The sequence below is a fragment of the Eleutherodactylus coqui genome, chromosome 12 (assembly GCF_035609145.1).
Source record: "Eleutherodactylus coqui strain aEleCoq1 chromosome 12, aEleCoq1.hap1, whole genome shotgun sequence".
Taxonomy (NCBI): Eukaryota; Metazoa; Chordata; class Amphibia; order Anura; family Eleutherodactylidae; genus Eleutherodactylus; species Eleutherodactylus coqui.
This window is the reverse complement of record NC_089848.1, coordinates 107109930-107125749: the sequence shown is the minus strand read 5'-3', so window position 1 is coordinate 107125749 and position 15820 is coordinate 107109930. Positions and strand designations below refer to the sequence as shown.

General features: G+C 50.9%; 1 protein-coding gene across 2 annotated transcripts in view; it reads right to left on the bottom strand.

Annotated features, from left to right (window-relative positions):
• The window catches only part of ZEB1 (zinc finger E-box binding homeobox 1), a 98450-nt gene that overhangs the window by 5674 nt on the left and 76956 nt on the right, over window positions 1–15820 (bottom strand). For both annotated transcript variants that reach the window (XM_066585632.1, XM_066585633.1), the window contains exons 7-8: window positions 11418–13183; window positions 2334–2514 (exon numbers count right to left, since the gene is read on the bottom strand). In XM_066585632.1, the coding sequence (XP_066441729.1) occupies window positions 2334–2514; window positions 11418–13183 (1947 nt within the window). The remainder of the gene's footprint in view (window positions 1–2333; window positions 2515–11417; window positions 13184–15820) is intronic.

Below are 15820 nucleotides of genomic sequence, written 5' to 3'. Positions count from 1 at the left end.
AAAGGTGTTTTTCAGGGCTTTATAAAAAAAAAGGTGGGAATGGTGTAACATAAGGAAAGAAGCCATAATAGTCTCCTTCGGTGGTCCCGTTGCAGCGCAGTCAGGTGGTAGGACTGCCCAGCCAATCACAGGCTTCAGAGATCACATAGTATTCATGAGTCACTGCTGAGGCTTGTGATTGGTTGAATGGTCTGCCATAGTGGGAACTGGGGCTCCTGCGCTGGATGAGGGCCACTTAAGGAGGGTAGAGTCTTATTTCACACCATTCCCTGCCACTAATATATTAAAGGGGTTTTCCAGGACTGAACATATAGGGGTCAGAGCTCTGAAGCCGTATGTAGAGATAAAGGTCAACATTCTGGCCTCCTGGAGCCACCACTAGGGGGAGCTTCAAGGGGTGGGCCACTTTACGTGGACTCCGTTCTACAGTGGGGGGGCCGGAGATCCTCACATACAGATCCACATAGCTTTGAGCAGCTTGGACTGTGCTAAGACGCGGCGCGATAAGTGTATGACTGCTTCGGGGCCATCATGAGAGCAGCACCCCCCGGATGAAAGGGGCAGTGGCGTGCATGTGCGACTTCAGGAGAGTGTCGAGTACCGCACTCTGTTAACACGGTCACATGAGCAGCACCGCTCCATTCATCGACGGGAGGATTTAAAGGAAGACAGTCACCTATGATTTGGGCCGCCGGTAGAACATGAGCGTGAATGTGCGGCGTTATGAGGAACCTTCGTTTTCAGTGCGTCTCCAGTTATCACCCCTTAGGTTTGTCGCACACCATTTGCAGATAAGTGGCGGACTCTCTCCCTGCCCATGTGACTCCACGGCCCAGACCGTCAGTCCAGCGCAACCGCAGGGATGGTAGATCACTGAGCTAGAGACTTCACAGAACACTGAATGGGGTGGTCCTTGCAACAATGTGCAGGGAGAGAGCCTGGACCGCGGGGAGAGGTGGACCGCGGGCGGGCAGAGGGGAACCACCCATACAGCACTCCACAAACACAGGGAGTGATAACTGGAGATGCGCTAACAGTACGGTCCTTGTAACATCGCACGATTATCAGATTAGAGTTGTAGCCCTATTTAATGCACCGTATAATGGACCGCAGAACTTAACAAAAAAATCTACGTGGAGTGAAATATAAAAAAAAAAACATTTTTCTTTGTAAATCTCTCTATTGCTGCATTACTTTTAAAAATAAAATCTTCAGAAAAAAAATAAGATTTTCTGCCGCCATAACTTTATTTTTCCGTCGTCACAGCTGTGCGAGGGCTTGTTTTTAGCGGGTCGTCCCGTAGTTTTTATTAGAACCATCTTGGAGAATGTTTGGCTTTTTAATTGATTACATTTTTTCTTGAGACGAGGTGACCAAAAAAACCCCAAAACACAATTCTGGTGTTATTTTTTTTTCTGACGACGTTCACTATGCGGGTAAATAATGCGTTACTTTGATAGGTTGGACTCTGATGGATACCAAATATGTTTTATTTAGATCATTTTTCATAATAAGTATGGGAAGGGGGTTTCTAAACTTACTACCTTACATCTTTTTTAATAAAACTTTTTTAAAACTCATTTTTACTTTTTTTTTTCAGCCCCCAGAGGGGACAAGAACTTGCGATGCTTTGGCATTACATCACACTGCAGGAGCGATCAGAGTATTCTGTCATACTACAATCGAACAGGCAATCTGCAAGGCAGCCCTGGGAGTCTTCAGAAGGCCCTGGGCTGCCATGGCAACTGAACGGCACCCTTGAATCTCATCGCGGGGGCCAGTCAGGACTCTGAAACATTGGTCAGGGCATTTAAATGTTGCTGTAAGGATTGATGGCGGCATTTAAAGGGTGAACAGCTGCAATTGGAGTGGATGTGGGCGGGTGTCGACCTCTGACCCCCCGCCATACAAACCCTGAACCTCCAGGGCATAAATGTACCTTCTGGAGCGTTACAGGGTTGTACGTGGTCCTGTGGCGGTCAGTGGTTGTTGGGGGTGCTTTGTGGGATACCCCCTTAATTTAGGAGTCTGTTGAGGTGGTATGTATTTAGCGGATCAGTCTGGTGTCTGAATGATTTCCGGGGTCCAGTCTGGGCGTGACGCCCCCGTCCTGCACTGTGCACCTCTATGGCGGATCACGGGCGGTGCGCCACCGTTCCAGCATGCTTTGTCCATTTATGTGGTTTGGGTTGGTTTAGTGCACGGCTGCTTCTACACGAGTCTGAAAACCGCCTGGGACGGAGGGTCTCCGCACACAGTGCATTGTGGGAGTGAGAGATAACGGAAGGCGGAAGGAATGGAGTGCATGATCTAGGACCCTGAGGAGCACCTACCTGTGTGCTCATACTTGTGCCTCAGCAGGGAGCTGCTCTTCTGGAATATCTTATCGCACAGGTCGCAGGCGTACAGCCCGTTCTCCGTCTTCTTCAGCTTCTTTTTGGGTGGAGTGGAGTCGGAGTCGTTCTGATCTTCTACGTTGGAGACGCCCTCAGAACTCGTATCTTGTCGCTCATCCTGGAAGCACAAGTGGAAGAGTTAAGGGAGCAGCAACAACTCATCTCCCGGCTGTCTGCCTCGTCAGCTCTGTAAATCATGTCTAAAGCGGCTGCCACTAGACGGCTCCCTTCCAGCTTCTGTAGTAATAAGGACACAGTTGTTTCCATAGCTACAGGGGGAGGGGTTATCTTCACATGCTACAGGCTGACAGGTCTGCAGACATTGTAGTCTCTGCCTCTCCTGCAGTTACAGCTTGTGGGTGTGTGTCTGTGTACACATTACAAATAAGGGATATGGAACAATACCTCCGCAGCGCCATCTATTGGAAGGCAGCATTCCTGCAAGTCAATGTCAGACTCTTTATATAAGCCTTATAACAATGACTGGGAATTCAAAGCCGAGCCAGAATCCATCCACAGACAGCTGTATTGTTCCATCTCCCTTATTTGCATATTACCCAGAGGAGCATGAATGGCCTTATAAGTCTCCTCACTCACCGTCTAGGTGCTCTCCCTATAGAAAAAAGGTAGCATTCCTGACCCCTGTACACATCACACACTATAGTGCGTTTACTAATCATTTGGTCAAAAGGTTTCTAAATGCCTGATCATCCAGGGAAAACAGAGGGGCGGACATTCAGGAACTGCCTCCCTGCTGTTGGGACCAGAAACTCTGCAATGCAGCATGGGAAGTAAGAGCAAGGAAGTGCAGGACAGTGGAGTACTGGCAGAATGCTAGGCTCGCTGCTGATCGCAGAGAGCAGAAAAAACAACTAAAAATGAGTTTGCAGACATGAAACAGTGAAGGCCGCAGCAGACGAGAGGGAGGCGAGGAGGACCCGGTGCATTGTGGAAAACTTGTTGAGAACTCAGGTACGCTTTACGTTTCTGATCATTGTGCATGAAGTGCAGCGAGTGGAACGCCAGCCGGATAATGCGCCATAATTCGGATTAATAAATGCAGCAATTTAATGCGGGTGAAACACAATCACCGTGATCACATAGTGGAGCGCGTTCTGCGGCTGGCAGCTGGGAGCCATGACTTGTATTCCTAGTTGGGATGCAACTCTGCGCTATAAGATTAATCGCGGACCAGCCTGCGTAGACAGACGACGGAGCGCATTTACAGTCTTTCGAATTGTTCTAATATGCAACACTGGGATTTCCAGCCGACAAGCGGATCAGACCAGCAACATCAGGAGCAGCTTCATTCATGTGACTTCTGGCAACATGCTGATATAAATCCCCCAACCGCTTCGCGGGGGGCAGTCACGCAGATTCCCATCTAGTGACGCGGTGTTATGGGGAGAGGTACGTTTCAGTTTTAGCATTTAGTATAAGTGCATATGTCAAGAAAAACGCCAAGGTATACATCCATTGGCCGCCGCCGCGGGCGTCCATCCCCCCCCATGGGCCGCCGCGGGCGTCCATCCCCCCCCATGGGCCGCCGCGGGCGTCCATCCCCCCCATGGGCCGCCGCCGCGGGCGTCCATCCCCCCCATGGGCCGCCGCCGCGGGCGTCCATCCCCCCCCATGGGCCGCCGCCGCGGGCGTCCATCCCCCCCCATGGGCCGCCGCCGCGGGCGTCCATCCCCCCCCCCCATGGGCCGCCGCCGCGGGCGTCCATCCCCCCCCCCCATGGGCCGCCGCCGCGGGCGTCCATCCCCCCCCCCCATGGGCCGCCGCCGCGGGCGTCCATCCCCCCCCATGGGCCGCCGCCGCGGGCGTCCATCCCCCCCCATGGGCCGCCGCCGCGGGCGTCCATCCCCCCCCATGGGCCGCCGCCGCGGGCGTCCATCCCCCCCCATGGGCCGCCGCCGCGGGCGTCCATCCCCCCCCATGGGCCGCCGCCGCGGGCGTCCATCCCCCCCCATGGGCCGCCGCCGCGGGCGTCCATCCCCCCCCATGGGCCGCCGCCGCGGGCGTCCATCCCCCCCCATGGGCCGCCGCCGCGGGCGTCCATCCCCCCCCATGGGCCGCCGCCGCGGGCGTCCATCCCCCCCCATGGGCCGCCGCTGTGGGTGTCCATCCCCCATTGACTATTATGGCAGCAGTTAAAGGGAAGGTGTCATCAGAAAATTACCCCTTGTATAAATTACATTTTTATCTTGAACTTTACAAAAAAAAATCTTCAAAGAAAATTCACGATATTAAAATATGTTGTTAAAAACAAGAGCCTCAGTTGCCACACGGATCGAGCACGCTCCAGCAGTCAACAGTCCAGCGGATGCCCTTAGCACCATTTACATACAACACATGGGGTTTAAAAAAGTCGATTTCAGGTTTCCTGTGGCAGACCGAGCAGTGGGCAGGTAAGTGTAACCCGTCTCCCATGTCAGCACCCCTGCAGACACAGACAGAAGTCTTTTAAATCAGGCCTACAGTCCTGAATGGATCAAGATGTCCACAGCACTTCTCCGACAACCATTGGAGGTGCTTGTGTCCGATCCCAGCAGCGTATCCGACTACCAATGCATCAGAGAGGAGGTGCAGCCAAAGTAGCTTGCCCAGGAGCGGAGGCTTGCTGAAGGCACCTACACAGGACAACTGTTGGGCACATAAGCACTGAGAGCTGTCCCCCAGACTATCACTCCAGGGCTTTATACAGTAGTGACAGTTCAATGAATGGAGGCAGAGCGCGTCAGCAATTGTCCTGCCCACCAGCGATTGTCCTGCCCACCAGCGATTGTCCTGCCCACCAGCGATTGTCCTGCCCGTCTCCATTCACAGTAAACAATCATTCATAGATCCATCAGCTCTTTACTTCTGCGAAGACCAAGCGACTACACCAGGTGAGTGAATTGTTGCTCCGTGCCCGTCAAGTCAATAATTGCCTCATGTAAAAGGTACCGCAAGCCTCGGAGCATTGCAATTTATAATATTTAAAGCTTCAGTTGAGGAGCCAACAAGCGGAGGGTCAGGAGGAGCTACCAGAGCCCCACAGAATACCCTCCAGCATCAGGACGGGAGGAACAGGAGGAGCTACCAGAGCCCTACAGAATACCCTCCAGCATCAGGACGGGAGGGACAGGAGGAGCTACCAGAGCCCTACAGAATACCCTCTAGCAACAGGAGGAGTTACCAGAGGCCTACAGAATACCCTCTAGCAACAGGAGGAGTTACCAGAGGCCTACAGAATACCCTCTAGCAACAGGAGGAGTTACCAGAGGCCTACAGAATACCCTCTAGCAACAGGAGGAGTTACCAGAGGCCTACAGAATACCCTCCAGCATCAGGACCGGAGGAGCTACCAGAGCCCTACAGAATACCCTCCAGCATCAAGACAGGAGGAGCTACCAGAGTCCTACAGAATACCCTCCAGCATCAGGACGGGAGGAACAGGAGGAGCTACCAGAGCCCTACAGAATACCCTCCAGCATCAGGACGGGAGGGACAGGAGGAGCTACCAGAGCCCTACAGAATACCCTCAAGCATCAAGACCACAGGAACAGGAGGAGCTACTAGAGCCCTACAGAATCCCCTCCAACATCAGGACCGGAGGAACAGGAGGAGCTACCAGAGCCCTACAAAATCCCCTCCAGCATCAATACCGTAGGAATAAGAGGAGCTACCAGAGCCCCACAGAATACCCTCTAGCAACAGGAGGAGTTACCAGAGGCCTACAGAATACCCTCCAGAATCAAGAAAGGAGGATCTACCAGAGCCCTACAGAATACCCTCCAGCATCAAGACCGGAGGAACAGGAGGAGCTACTAGAGCCCTACAGAATACCCTCCAGCATCAGGACAGGAGGCGCTACCAGAGCCCTACAGAATACGCTCCAGCATCAGGACAGGAGGCGCTACCAGAGCCCTACAGAATACCCTCCAGCATCAGGACCAGAGGAACAGGAGGAGCTACCAGAGCCCTACAGAATACCCTCCAGCATCAAGAAAGGAGGATCTACCAGAGCCCTACAGAATACCCTCCAGCATCAGGACAGGAGGGACAGGAGGAGCTACCAGAGCCCTACAGAATACCCTCCAGCATCAACACCGGAGGAACAGGAGGAGCTACCAGAGCCCTACAGAATACCCTCCAGCATCAACACCGGAGGAACAGGAGGAGCTACTAGAGCCCTACAGAATACCCTCCAGAATCAAGACCGGAGGAACAGGAGGAGCTACCAGAGCCCTTCAGAATAGCCTTCAACATCAGGACTGGAGGAACAGGAGGAGCTACCAGAGACCTACAGAATACCCTCCAGCATCAACACCGGAGGAACAGGAGGAGCTACCAGAGCCCCACAGAATACCCTCCAGCATCAGGACAGGAGGCGCTACCAGAGCCCTACAGAATACGCTCCAGCATCAGGACAGGAGGCGCTACCAGAGCCCTACAGAATACCCTCCAGCATCAGGACCGGAGGGACATGAGGAGCTACCAGAGCCCTACAGAATACCCTCCAACATCAGGACCGGAGGGACAGGAGGAACTACCAGAGCCCTACAGAATACCCTCCAGCATCAGGATGGGAGGGACAGAAGGAGCTACCAGAGCCCTACAGAATACCTTCCAGCATCAGGACCGGAGGAACACAAGGAGCTACCAGAGCCCTACAGAATACCCTCCAACATCAGGACCGGAGGAACAGGAGGAGCTACCAGAGCCCTACAAAATACCCTCCAGCATCAAGACCGTAGGAATAAGAGGAGCTACCAGAGCCCCACAGAATACCCTCCAGCATCAGGACCGGAGGAGCTACCAGAGCCCTACAGAATACCCTCCAGCATCAGGACCAGAGGGACAGGAGGAGCTACCAGAGCCCCACAGTATACTCTCCAGCATCAAGACTGGAGGAACAGAAGGAGCTACCAGAGCCCCACAGAATACCCTCCAGCATCAGGACCAGAAGGACAGGAGGAGCTACCAGAGCCCTACAGAATACCCTCCAGCATCAACACCGGAGGAACAGGAGGATCTACCAGAGCCCCACAGAATACCCTCCAGCATCAGGACAGGAGGCGCTACCAGAGCCCTACAGAATACGCTCCAGCATCAGGACAGGAGGCGCTACCAGAGCCCTACAGAATACCCTCCAGCATCAGTACCGGAGGGACATGAGGAGCTACCAGAGCCCTACAGAATACCTTCCAGCATCAGGACCGGAGGAACAGGAGGAGCTACCAGAGCATTACAGAATACCCTCCAGTATCAGGACCGGAGGAACAGGAGGAGCTACCAGAGCCCTACAGAATACCCTCCAGCATCAGGACCGGAGGAGCTACCAGAGCCCTACAGAATACCCTCCAGCATCAGGACCGGAGGAACAGGAGGAGCTACCAGAGCCCCACAGAATACCCTCCAGCATCAGGACCGAAGGAACAGGAGGAGCTACCAGAGCCCCACAAAATACACTCCAGCACCTAATATCTGACCTGTCATACACAGACTACACGAGGGCAGACGTCCTTTATTGGATCCTTAATATATTTTTTGAGCAGTTAATTATTTTGTACAGGATTAAAAAACACAGCTGCTTTTTTTTTTCTTTCAGAAACAGCCCCACTCATGTCCACAGGTCGTGTATGGTACTGCAGTTCAGTTTCATGAGGCGGTCACTTGTCACACCATCTTGGCGGTTTCCCCACCAGTAACTAGGGCTGACCTATGTTATGCAAAATTAAAAAAAAAAAAAAAGTCCAGCACTGTGCAAACGTTTTAGGTCGGTGTGTAAAGACGCTGCAAAGTAGGAATACTATCAAAGATACAAATGGTAATATCGGTCTGTCCACAAAATACAAAAGTAAAAAGAAATGTAATCCCATCAATTTTCAGTGTGAAAGCGGTATAATAATGAGTGTCTGCAGGCAGCAGTGAAGTATGGGGGAGAGCAGTACAATAGTGACTGCCTGCAGACAGCGGTGAAGCATATGGGAGAGCAGTACGATAATGAGTGTCTGCTGGCAGCAGGGATGAGAGCGGTACGATGAGTGCTTGCAGGCAGCAGTGAAGCATGGTGGAAAGCGGTACAATAATGAGTGTCTGCAGGCAGCAGTGAAGCATCGGGGAGAGCAGTACAATAATGAGTATCTCCAGGCAGCAGTGACGTATGGGGAAGAGTGGTACAATAATGAGTGCCAGTAGGCAGCAGTAAAGCATGATGGAGAGCGGTACAATAATGAGTGACTGTAGGCAGCAGTGAATCATGATGGAGAGCAGTACAATAATGAGTGCCTGCAGGCAGCAGTAAGCATGGGGGAGAGCAGTACAATAATGCCTGTATGCAAGCAACAGTGAAGCATGGTGAAGGGAGCGGTACAATAATGAGTGTCTGCAGGCAGCAGTGAAGTATGGGGGAGAGCAGTACAATAATGAGTGTCTGCAGGCAGCAGTGAAGCATGGTGGAGAGCAGTACAATAATGAGTGTCTGCAGGCAGCAGTGAAGCATGGGGAAGAGCAGTACAATAATGAGTGTCTGAAGGCAGCAGTGAAACATGGGGGAGAGCAGTACAATAATGAGTGTCTGCAGGCAGCAGTGAAGCATGGTGGAGAGCAGTACAATAATGAGTGTCTGCAGGCAGCAGTGAAGCATGGGGAAGAGCAGTACAATAATGAGTGTCTGCAGGCAGCAGTGAAGCATCGGGGAGAGCAGTACAATAATGAGTATCTCCAGGCAGCAGTGAAGTATGGGGAAGAGTGGTACAATAATGAGTGCCAGTAGGCAGCAGTAAAGCATGATGGAGAGCGGTACAATAATGAGTGCCTGCAGGCAGCAGTAAGCATGGGGGAGAGCAGTACAATAATGCCTGTATGCAAGCAACAGTGAAGCATGGTGAAGGGAGCGGTACAATAATGAGTGTCTGCAGGCAGCAGTGAAGCATGGTGGAGAGCAGTACAATAATGAGTGTCTGCAGGCAGCAGTGAAGCATGGGGAAGAGCAGTACAATAATGAGTGTCTGAAGGCAGCAGTGAAACATGGGGGAGAGCAGTACAATAAAGAGTATCTGCAAGCAGCAGTGAAGCATGGGGGAGAGCAGTACAATAATGAGTGTCTGCAGGCAGCAGCGAAGCATGGTGGAGAGCTGTATAATAATGAGTGTCTGCAGGCAGCAGTGAAGCATGATGGAGAGTGGTGCAATAATGAGTGTCTGCAGGCAGCAGTAAAGCATGGGGGAGAGCGGTACAATAATGAGTGTCTGCAGGCAGCAGTGAAGCATGATGGAGAGTGGTGCAATAATGAGTGTCTGCAGGCAACAGTAAAGCATGGGGGAGAGCGGTACAATAATGAGTGTCTGCAGGCAGCAGTGAAGTATGGGGCAGAGCAGTACAATAATGAGTGTCTGCAGGCAGCAGCGAAGCATGGTGGAGAGCAGTACAATAATGAGTGTCTGCAGGCAGCAGTGAAGTATGGTGGAGAGCAGTACAATAATGAGTGTCTTCAGGCAGCAGTGAAGCATGATGAAGCGTGGTGCAATAATGAGTGTCTGCAGGCAGCAGCGAAGCATGGGGGAGAGCAGTACATTAATGAGTGTCTGCAGGCCGCCGTGAAGCATGATGGAGGCTCCTCACACGTGTGTGGCTGAATTTCAGCACATGGAGTTGAGGATTTGATCAGGATTTATGGTGTTCTCAATGCTGAGAAATATAGGTAGATAATTACCCATCATTGAACACCATCAGGGAGGCGTCTGATTGGACGGATGTTGGGGGTTGCTGTCCGGCTGCAGAATGCATTTGGAGCCAATGTCATTAAGAACTACGTTTGGTGTAAAGAAGAACAGAGAGTCCTGGAAGTGATGATGTGGCCACTGATCTCACATCATCCCGTCTGTCTGGGATTACATAAAGCGACCGAAGTATGGAGCGAGTCGACATCCACGGACGATCTGTGCTTAGTTCTCCAAGATGTCTCCCTGCTGAGTGCTTTCAAAAACGGTGTGGAAGTGTACTGAGAAGAAGCGATGAAGGTGCAGGGCCTCACACCAGATACTGATTGGGTTGCATTTCTCTTTTATTCAGCAACTTTGTGTTTTTGCACTAGTGGAGACTATACTAGGTTTTATTTTCCTCAATGTAATTCAAAGTAGTTAAAACTTGAAAAATGTAATTGTTTTTACGCCGTCAGTCTAAAAGCCAGTAAATAGAAGAAAATCCCCGGCGGTACGGCCAGGTTCACAACCAGTTTACTAGCATAAAAAACTAGCAGAATTTGGCAAATGTTTTTTATGTGCAAAAAAATGATGACTTGATAGTTTTTAAGCTGTGATCAACACCTTCCATATAAGGTAGATGCAAAACTATTCCAGCCGCAGCTGGCGCGGTTTATCAAGAGGCGTTACTGCAGCGCAGCGAGGTACATGGCAGATCACGAGGAGGCTGGAAAGACAGAAATGGGCAAAGATGTGTTGGAGGGGATTACATGGATCAATAAGTGTGATTAGAGCCAACAGGCACAGGATTTGGTCTCCCCTGGGACTTTGTCAAGGACGAGGGGACGCTCGTTACACGGAGGACGGCTTCTTTCTCTTTAAGGGAGTGAAACGAAGGAAGGCCGAGAGCCGGTAATGGCGACAAAGGTTACCTAACAAATGGCATTGAGGGATACAATAAATGTAGCAAAAACGACATAGGCGTTTCAGAGGAGGCATCGGACACGCTGCGAATGACACCCCAGCGGGGCGCCAGCGGGGTTTGTCTAATAGTAAATACCAGCAATGCGGAGGAAAAAGCTGAAAAATGGGTCATGCTGCATTTTAAAGAAACTGCTGTGAAATCTAGGGCCATGTGGAAACATAGGTTTATATTGGCTTCCGCCCCGTTCTCCGGACAGTGTGCCACTTGGGTATCTCCACAGCCCCACTGCAAGTGAACGGAGCGCTGGCACAACCAATAGCCCCACGGTAGGGCACACGGGACCCCCAATCTCCAGACCAGATAGTGGCTAATGCATCACCCCACACGCCATATGTCACGCATTACCTGAATCCCGTTTGTTTGGAGGCTTTTCTGTTGTGGTTCAGGAACCGAAGGGGTAGAAGTGGTGGCATACGTATATGTCACTTGAGGAATCAAGATAGTCCGTTTGTTGGCAGCGAGGGCTCTTAAACAGGGCACACTGTTCTGATCGGTAATGGCAACAATAGTCGGGAGCTGGGCAGTGACGGTAGGAATAGCAATGCTTATGGGATTGGCACTTGGGTTTATGATGAGAGCTGGCTCCGACTTTATAATACTGTCCATTTGCACGGGTTCTTTTCGAACGCACGATAAGTTCAAGGGTTCCTCTTGAACAGAATAAACACTGGTCTGGTAAACACTGGTTATGGAAGGGCGCTCCGGTACGCTGCCAAGCTGCTTTGGTAAGGATAAGTCTAGAGGTTCTGCCTGCTGCTCCGATGGGCCCGGTACCGGCCCAGGGGCCGCCGCATCGTCTGAGCTCTTTACAGAAGAGAGGTTTAGTGGTGAAGGGGAGGTTGTGCCACTCGTGGAACCATTTGTGGTCAATGGTTGAGAGGGCTCATTTTCCGGGAGATCAGTTACGCCATTCTCAGCACCGTCCTCTTTTGATTCAGTACTTTTTTCTGACAAGACATCATTTGGTTCCGATTTTGGAGACGATGACCTAGAGGGCTGAACAGAAATTTCTCCACTTTGCATTTTTTCAAACCACTTCTTTACCACATCTAGGGGTAGATTTACCGAATCGGCAATCTTAGAAAGTTCTTCGGCACTTGGCTGTGCATTCAGCGCATAGTAAGCTTTCAGAAGAGACAGGAGGTTTTTCAATGGTGGTTGACTGGTAGTTAGATTTCCATCGGCGGCGTCCACAGACGAGGACTCAGACTTGATGGCTTCATCTTTGCTACTTTCAGGAAGTAGGTCGTCCTTTTTCTGGTCATAGTGCTTGGGTTCTTGAGGAAGTGCATTTGTGTTTTGTGGACCGTCGGCAGATACCTTACAAGTGCTGTCCACTGTAAACTTTGTGTCTTTTTCGGTTTTAATAGTGAGATCTTCCGGCAATTTTTCCACCTTACAAACTTCTGCCGGGACTTCCTTCTTTAAGTTCTGTGGAACAATTGGAAGCGGAGTTGGTTGCTCTAAGCTGTAATTGATGATAATTTTGGTTGTACCATCTTGATCAACCAGAGGAAGACTAATAGCTGAAATGACAGAATGACCCGCTTGTTGGATGGTGGCAGAGGTGCGTGTCCCTTGTTCTTTGGATACAAGACTTGCATGGTTATTCTCTAACACTTGTCTGATTACATTCCCATCCACTGCCACCTTTAGAACATTTTGAATGTCACTAAGATTAATACTAATAGGTGACATTAGGCCCATAGTTGGTAGAACAACAGCTTGTACCACACCCTGAGGAGTACTGGTCGCCTGCAGAGGGCTACCACCACTAAACACCCCGTTTTGCAGAGGGGCTGAACAGTTGATTCCTGATGTCACCACTATGGGCTTAATTTCATAATCCACAGGTTCAGTCTTAATTTGGTTTACTGGAAGTTGTTCCTGCAAAGGCTTGTTCTCTATCTTTTGTCGAATTGGTGGCCGCACTGGGCTACCGGGGGATGCGGAAAGGGATGGGGAAGAACACTGGGGGGTCTTTAATCCGGATCGTGCCCGCCCATTCACAGGAATAACTCCGATGCATTTTTTACTGCTTATGTGGGAACTGTAAGAACCAGAATGGGAAAATCTCTTCTTGCAGTTTGGGCACTCGTATGGCTTCTCTCCTTCAAGACAAAAACATATGAGCATAATAAGTGCGAGATTTACCGTAAGACAGAGAACATTCTGAAATCTATCACTGTGTATTAGCCTGTGTTCACATCAGCGTTGGAGGTTCCATTCAGAGATTCCATGCAGATTTCCATTAGAATCCCAGATGAAATGGAAAATGACGGACAACCAGATGGAAACCAAGAATATCCCATTGTAGTCAATGGGGTCTGTGGGTTCCATCCCTAGTGCAGTCGTGAAGGAGCTTTTATTAAAAGGTCAGCCATAAAGTCAGTGGGATAAATTGTATCAACGGGCATCAGCAGATGTTTGCCTGCCTTATTGTATTGGGACAAGTGGTATCCGAGGTCCCGGAAGCATGGGCCTCCCCTGCTACGGCCAACATTTGTCTGAGCTGAACGTGCAGACAGTAATAAGTCCCTAAGGTATGCATGAAGGCAACAAGACCACGAGAAGTTAGACTACAGGGGTATTTAACAGATTACGTATCCCTGGATAAGCCAACAGTAGTTGATGGATGGGCTCCCCATCCATCAGTAGAACGTCCTGCTGCACTCAGGACGCCTTCGTCAGCAGAAGCCGGGGAGCTCCAGCTTCATTCCCATTGATCAGTGGGAGTGCCTCCGCGCTACTCTTACACTTCTGGCTGAGGAAGGGACGTTCCAACCGTGAGAGGAGCCGAAAGCAGTGTGGGGCTCCCATTGACTTCAAGAAGAGTGATGGAGGCGCTCCCACTTTCTGCCATGACTACTGATGAGGACTTCTGGCTTGCTGCACTGGACAGTCTGATGGACGGGGGTCTGGAATGGCAGACCCCCGTCCAACTACTGATGGCCTATCTAGGGTATATGTCAACAGTTAAAATACACCAGAATACCCTTCTAAGGTCAAGGTCACATGAGGAATTTCAGTTGGGGGTCTCCGCACAGGACATTCCCATCTACATGCTGTAGAAAAAAAATCTACACTAAATCCATGCAGAAACCGACCTGCGGTGCGTGGCATGTCAATTATGGCCGAGGTCTGCAGTGCGGATTCCACCTTGTCAAATGAGGCATCATTTCCAAACCATGCCGACCCTCCAAACTCCACCTTGTGTGACCAGACCGCCGCTCCTGCAGATCAAGTCAGTCTTGAGCCAGACCTGCTTTCTCCCCGTTCTCTTGCCGTTTCGCCGGTTCCTGGGGTCCCTCCGTAATGTCGTATGATTGGCTACCAATGCCCAGAAGCACAGAGTCAGACTGCCTGCGGACTAGTCGGTGCTGGCCAATCAGAGCATGTGTAGTGTCTGCGGCCTCGCTCACCAGATAAATAACCGTCACGTACATCAGAACGAGGTGACAGCTTCACCAGCGGCAGAACTGCGAGTCGGAGTCCTGCTGTGGATGATCATGCAGGTTGGCAGGAGATGCGGCCACCGGCCAAGGGCACCTGCCACTGGCCAAGGGCTCACGTCCGTTTATATGTTAGGATCTGCACAAGGAAGAATCAGCGTAGTCGGAACTACAGCAAACGTTTTCACAGCAATCAATAGAACGCCAAAATACTGCAGAATCCGGTGTAAAATTCCACCATGTGACTGGCGACTTTTGAGTACTGCTGCACTACCGGTACTCAGTGTGCGCAGTGGAGCCTACAATCGCAGAACGGCATCAGAGAACAACTCCCCCTCTGGTCCCCGCACACATCCTATTCCAGACTGCAGGAATGTTGGGGTCCCCAGAACATTAATATTTCTGATCTGTCATTAAGGGGGTCCTGGGACGTTACAATTTATGACCTGTCATTAAGGGGGTCCCGGGATGTTACTATTCTTGATCTGTTATTAAGGGGGTCCCCGGGACGTTAATATTTCTGATCTGTCATTAAGGGGTTCCGCTGGACGTTACTATTTATGACCTGTCATTAAGGGGGTCCAGGGATGTTAATATTGCTGATCTGCTATTAAGGGGGTCAACGGGATGTTACTACCTCTGATCTGTGATTAAGGTGGTCCCGGTACGCTATTATTCCCGGTCATTAAGGGGGTCCCCGGGACATTAATAATCATGATCTGTCATTAAGGGGTTCCCCGGGATGTTAATATTGCTGATTTGTCATTAAGGGGGTCTCGGGACGTTACAATTCATGACCTGCCATTTAGGGGGTCCCCGGGACGTTCCTATGCCTGATCTGTAATTAAGGGGGTCCCTGAGACGTTAATATTTCTGATCTGTCATTAAGGGAGTCCCGGGACGTTATTATTTCAGATCTGTCATTAAAGGGGTCCCAGGATGTTAAAATTCCTGATCTGTCATTAAGGGAGCCCCCGGGATGCTACTATCTCTGATCTGTGATTAGGGGGGTCCCGGTACGTTACGATTCCCGATTTGTCGTTAGGGGGGTCCCCAGGACGTTACTATGCACGATCTGTCATTAAGGGGTTCCCCGGGACATTAACATTTCTGATCTATCATTAAGGCGGTCTCCGAGACGTTACGATTTATGACCTGCAATTAAGGGGGTCCCGGGACGTTACTATTTATGACTCGTCATTAAGGGGGTCCCCGAGACGTTACCATTTATGAACTGTCATTAAGGGGGTACCGGGATGTTCTGATTGGTAACCGGCCCGTTAAAGGCGTCTTCCA